The sequence below is a fragment of the Ahaetulla prasina genome, chromosome 6, assembly GCF_028640845.1.
Source record: "Ahaetulla prasina isolate Xishuangbanna chromosome 6, ASM2864084v1, whole genome shotgun sequence".
Lineage (NCBI taxonomy): Eukaryota > Metazoa > Chordata > Lepidosauria > Squamata > Colubridae > Ahaetulla > Ahaetulla prasina.
The window spans coordinates 9,145,456-9,151,455 of NC_080544.1; the positions used below are offsets into that span (position 1 = coordinate 9,145,456).

At 41.8% G+C, this 6,000-nt stretch overlaps 1 protein-coding gene across 1 annotated transcript in view; it reads left to right on the forward strand.

The window, feature by feature from the left end:
* The window catches only part of SH2D4B (SH2 domain containing 4B), a 144,473-nt gene extending 142,757 nt beyond the window's left edge, over positions 1–1,716 (forward strand). Inside the window, exon 8 of the mRNA XM_058187993.1 lies at positions 1,624–1,716. Within this exon, the coding sequence (XP_058043976.1) occupies positions 1,624–1,716 (93 nt within the window). The remainder of the gene's footprint in view (positions 1–1,623) is intronic.
* Positions 1,717–6,000: the final 4,284 nt, after the last annotated feature.

The window sequence follows — 6,000 nt, forward strand, 5'->3', positions numbered from 1 at the left end:
CCCAGGTCCTAAGCCATGGGCGCTTTAAAGGTCGTAACCAACACCTTAAAGTGCACTCGAAGGCCACAGGCAGCCAGTGCAGTCTGCGCGGGAGGCGGTGTTACATGGGAGCTCTGTAGCTCCTCTATCACCAGCGCAGCTGCATTCTGGACTAACTGAAGCCTCCGAGTGCACTTCAAGGAGCCCCATGTGAGAGCATTACAGTAATCCAGCGAGAGGTAACGAGGGCATGAGTGACTGTGCATAAGGCATCCCGATCAAGGAAGGCGCAACTGCGGACCAGGCGAACCTGGTAAAAGGCCCTCCTGGAGCGGCCGTCAAATGATCTTCAAGCGACAGCCGATCGTCCAGGAGGACGCCTAAGTTGCGCACCCTATCCTTTGGGGCCAATAACTCGCCTCCGACAGCCAGCTGCGGGTGCAGCTGACTGAATCGGGATGCCGGCATCCACAGCCACTCCGTCTTGGAGGATTAAGCTTGAGCCTGTTTCTCCCCATCCAGACCGTATGGCTTCCAAACACCGGGACAGCACTTCAACAACTTCATTGGGGTGGCCGGGGTGGAAAATACAGCTGAGTATCATCAGCGTACTGCTGGTATCTCACCCGAAACCACTGATGATCTCACCCAGCGGCTTCATGTAGATGTTGAACAGCAGGGCGAGAATCGACCCCTGCGGGACCCCACAAGTGAGGCCCCTCGCGGTCGACCTCTGCCCCCGTCAACACCGTCTCGTCTGGTTGGAGAGATAGGAGGAGAACCACCGATATCGGTGCCTCCACTCCCAATCCCCAGCCGGGCGCAGCAGATACCATGGTCGATGGTATCGAGCGCCGAGAGGTCTAATAGGACCAGGGCAGAGGAATAACCCCTGTCCCTGGCCTCCAGAGATCATCCACCAATGCGACCAAAGCTGTCTCCGTGCTGTATCCGCCGGAAGCCGGACTGGAACAGGTCTAGATAGACATCTTCATCCAGGTATTGGGGTGGCTGTCGCACGGCACTCTCTACAACCTTCGCAACAAAGCGAAGGTTGGAGACTGGACGATAATTACCCAAAATAGCTGGGTCCAGGGAGGGCTTCTTAAGGAGGGGTCTCACCACCGCCTCTTTCAAGGCGGCAGGGAAAACCCCTTCCAATAAAGAAGCGTTGATAATCCTCTGGAGCCAGCCTCGTGTCACCGCCTGAGTGGCCAGTACCAGCCAGGAAGGGCACGGGTCCAGTAAACATGTCGTGCCGTGCAGCCTCCCCAACAACCTGTTGACGTCCTCGGGAGCCACAGGGTCAAACTCATCCCAAATGGACTCAACAAGACGTGCCTCCTCTCCCTCGCTTGGATCATCCCAATTTCGGTCCAGACCGTCCCTCAGCTGAGCGATTTTATCGTATAGATAAAAGAGTGAAGATCTTCTCTTTAAAAATACCTCAAAATCATACTAAAACCCCTCTAACTCCTGTTTTATTCCTACTCAGTCATGCTCAGCCAATTTTGCAACAGGACAACATGGTTTTAAGTTTCTAGACTGAGAAGCACTTCAAACTTACTTGAGATATTGATAAACCTGAAGACTTGTGCTAATCAATATTTTTCATCCAGCTGATGATATTTTTTTCATTTTCAGGAAGAAATAATAACATCTTCTGGTGGAGAGTTGCTTCTGGAACCTTGCAGACAGACAAAGAGCACTCCTGACTATAATTTGTTATTTGAATGACCGCTTTTATGGTTTACTCACCCCCTTCAGACCCTAGTAGAGGTTCTGAAGAACCAAAATTATTAGCAGAAGAGCCCCTCTCTGAGAAGTAAGGCACTTATTATTGTCAGATCATCATCTGCAACCTGTGCGAGCAGATGCCTTATGAAGACGATCCAAGTTTCTATCTGCATGGATTATTTATGTCGTACATAATACAAAGCTGGGAGCAGCTGGACCTGGTGGTTCTATAATTGTACACCCAAATATAGTGAATGCCCAGTAAAGATAAAATCCCCTTTGATTTTTCAAATAATTTTCAGTATGAACCATTACAAAATTATATGATATCACCTGTTGAAAATTAGGAATGGTTCTTTGTTGTTCTGATACCCTGTCTATTTTTCTGAAGACAATATAGTTAAAAATACTTACTGTCAACAAGGAAACTGCCATTGGCGACCTTAATAGTAGGAGATAACTTGTCTACCAATTATTTATTTATTTTTATTTATTTATTTATTAATTTTGTCACAACAATATATGTAAGTATCATACAAAAAGATTATATAGTATATAAACACATATATGAGTAAATATTAGGAGGTATAAGCATATATATATATAGGAAGAAGAAAAGAAAAACAATAGGACAGGAACGGTAGGCACGTTTGTGCGCTTATGCACGCCCCTTATGGTCCTCTTAGGAATGGGGTGAGGTCAATAGTAGAAAGTTTTTGGTTAAAGCTTTTAGGATTATGGGAAGAGACCACAGAGTCAGGTAAAGTATTCCAAGCACTGATGATTCTGTTACAGAAGTCATATTTTCTGCAATCTAGATTAAAGCGGTTGACATTAAGTTTAAATCTATTGGTTGCTCTAGTATTATTGCAATTAAAGCTGAAGTAGTCTTTAACAGGAAGGACATTACAGTAGATGATTCTATGAGTTAAACTTAGGTCTTGTCGAAGGCGACAGAGTTCCAAGTTTTCTAAGCCTAGGATTTCAAGTCTGGTGGGATAGGGTATTTTATTGTTTTCAGAGGAATGGAGAACTCTTCTTGTAAAATATTTCTGGACACGTTCAATTGTATTGATGTCAGAGATGTGGTGAGGGTTCCAAACAGGTGAGCTGTATTCTAGAATTGGTCTAGAAAATTATCCCAAGATAGACAAGGTATTTGTCACCTACTGACTTGCAACCATGAAAGGTGTCACAGAATTTTTTAGAATAGAATAGAATAGAATAGAATTTTTATTGGCCAAGTGTGATTGGACACACAAGGAATTTGTCTTGGTGCATATGCTCTTAGTGTACATAAAAGAAAAGATACGTTCATTAAGAATCATAAGAATAGAATAGAATAGAATAGAATAGAATAGAATAGAATAGAATAGAATAGAATAGAATAGAATTTTTTATTGGCCAAGTGTGATTGGACACACAAGGAATTTGTCTTGGTGCATATGCTCTCAGTGTACATAAAAGAAAAGATACATTCATCAAGGTACAACATTTACAACACAAATGATGGTCAATATATCAATATAAATCATAAGGATTGCCAGCAACAAAGTTACAGTCATACAGTCATAAGTGGATAGCTGATACATTTTGCAATTGTTGGACAAATGCCTATGGAGAGTCTTAGTCATTTGGATCCTGGTTGTCCAAAATGTGTTTTTTCAAAAGGCAATTGGAGATTCTTTGTTTTTCTTGAAGATGTTTCGCTTCTCCTCCATCTTCAGTTGAAGTCCAGTTGAAAAAGCACCTTTGGGACAACCAGGATCTGAATGACTCTCCACAGGTATTTGTCCAAGAATTGGAAAATGTAACAGCTAAAAAATTCTGGTGACACTATCACAGTTGCAAGTCAGTAGGTGAGGTGGTGGCATTTCATGAAATGACATTTCATGATATTTCCCTTCACTCAGCCTCTCTAGTTTGGCTGGGAAAATGATTAAAATTCTCCATAATGAAGGAATGGACTGTAAAGATGATGGAATTTGCTGAGAAGGCCATCATTTATTTCATCCGACTTCTTTGATTAAATAAAACACAATATGTACATTTATTGCTGACTGGAAACCCTTTATAGCAGGGGTCTCCAACCTTGGTCCCTTTAAGACTTGTGGACTTCAACTCCCAGAGTTCCTCAGCCAGCTTTGACTCTGGGTTGAAGTCCACAAGTCTTAAAGGGACCAAGGTTGGAGACCCCTGCCTTATAGAATTTTTGCCTGAAACAGGGGAAAAAAAGGAATTATGATTGAGGTTTTGATGATTAGAAAGGATAGATTATAGAAAGAAGAGAATCATGTTGTCACTTTAGTGACTTTAGTACTTTAGTTTGTTGTACTTATAACTGCTGTAAAGACTGGAAGCTACTTCTGTTTATTGTTTTTTTTTTCTTATCTATTTTTCTTTTACCTTTTTTCATTTCTTGCACTTTTTATCTTTCTCTTTCATTTCTTTTCTTTATATCTGTATTCATTTTTAGCTTCTTTTAAAAATGCTTTAATAAATATTAGGGGTGTGTGTGTGTGTGTGTGTGTGTGTGTGTGTGTGTGTGTGTGTGATTTGTTTTCTGAGGTTTTCGCGGGTGTTTGTATGTAGGTCTTTGGTTATTCCGGTTTTCTCCCGCGTAAAATTGGAAGTGTCTTGGCGACGTTTCGACAAAGCCTCATTCGTCATCTTCAGGCTTCAGCTTCGTGCTTCTGGGAGCAATGTGTGATCGCAGCTGTTTCTTCCTTTTAACTGCTAGTGGGGGTTTGAACTGATTGGGTGGGAGCTTGGCTGTGCTCTGATTGGATGGGGGGGGTTGTGCTCTGATTTGCTGGGGGTGTGTCCTGTTTGGGTGGCAGCTTGGTTGTGCTCAGATTAGTCTGAGTTGCAAAGGGATTTGAGCTGGTGAGCTGCATTGCTGTTGTTTGGCTTCGTGGTCGTTCTATATCTTTATAGTGGGTGTCAATCTGCTGCATGTATGGATTGGAGGGATTTCATTAGCCATTTCAAACCCCTCCAATCCATACATGCAGCAGACTGACACCCACTATGAAGATATAGCACGACCACGAAGCCAAACAACAGCAATGCAGCTCACCAGCTCAAATCCCTTTGCAACTCAGACTAATCTGAGCACAACCAAGCTGCCACCCAAACAGGATACACCCCCAGCCAATCAGAGCACAGCCAAGCTCCCACCCAATCAGTTCAAACCCCCACTAGCAGTTAAAAGGAAGAAACAGCTGCGATCACACATTGCTCCCAGAAGCACAAAGCTGAAGCCTGAAGATGACGAATGAGACTTCGTTGAAACGTCGCCAAGACACTTCCAATTTTACGCGGGAGAAAACCCGAATAACCAAAGACCTACATATATATAGATATATATAGATATATATAGATACACACACACACACACACACACACACACACATACATACATACATACATATACATATATATATATGAAATGAAGTTGGCTGTCTTCCTTTTGCAGTGAATGTCAGGCATCAGTGCAAGAACCATTAAAATATTCTCCGCTGGGCTCATTCTGAGTGGATTTTAAATTCCTCAGAGATTCATCCACGTTGGAAAGAAGGACGACTTTCCTTGACATGAGGCCCTTGAGTCTTTTTTCACTTGCTTCACTGAATTCTGTTTGTCACTGAATTTTGAGATGTAACATCTGTCACTGGGAGACTGAGAAACATCTTTTAACGCAAAAGTTATCTACACCCAATTGTACTAAAGTTGGTTTATTTCCTGCTTGTTTCCCAATAGCAAAGAAACTTTATGTTTATGAAAGAGAGTTTATTTTCAAAATTTCGGGTGAAAGTATATCCTCAAATCCCATTAATACCCTTTCAATATCCAATACGTTACACATAAAGACACAATTCCATTAAGCAAGCAATGAAAACTTTCAGAGTAAACAAACCAAATCCTTTAAAATGTAAAAAAAAAATAGTTAATACCATATTAACAAAATGGTAAAACTGTTGGAATTCATTTGAAATTAGACGGGTGGAAATTACTCTCAAGAACAACTGCTGCAGAGTTCTGGTTAGTAAGATGTGATAGAAAGAAAGCTGAAGTTACAACCCAAGAATTTTGCGATTTTTCCAATTAGAAAGCAATATTTGGATAGGAAGCTTCTGGTTCTTTTTCTCCTGGTGTTTTGAAGTAAAAGTGAAAAGTCTCATCAAATCTCCTACAAAATGAGGCTAGCTTGGATGGTGGATTATTTTCGAAGTGGTGACTGGACTTCTTATCAATCTAAGAATCAGGTCTTACAAAACCAGA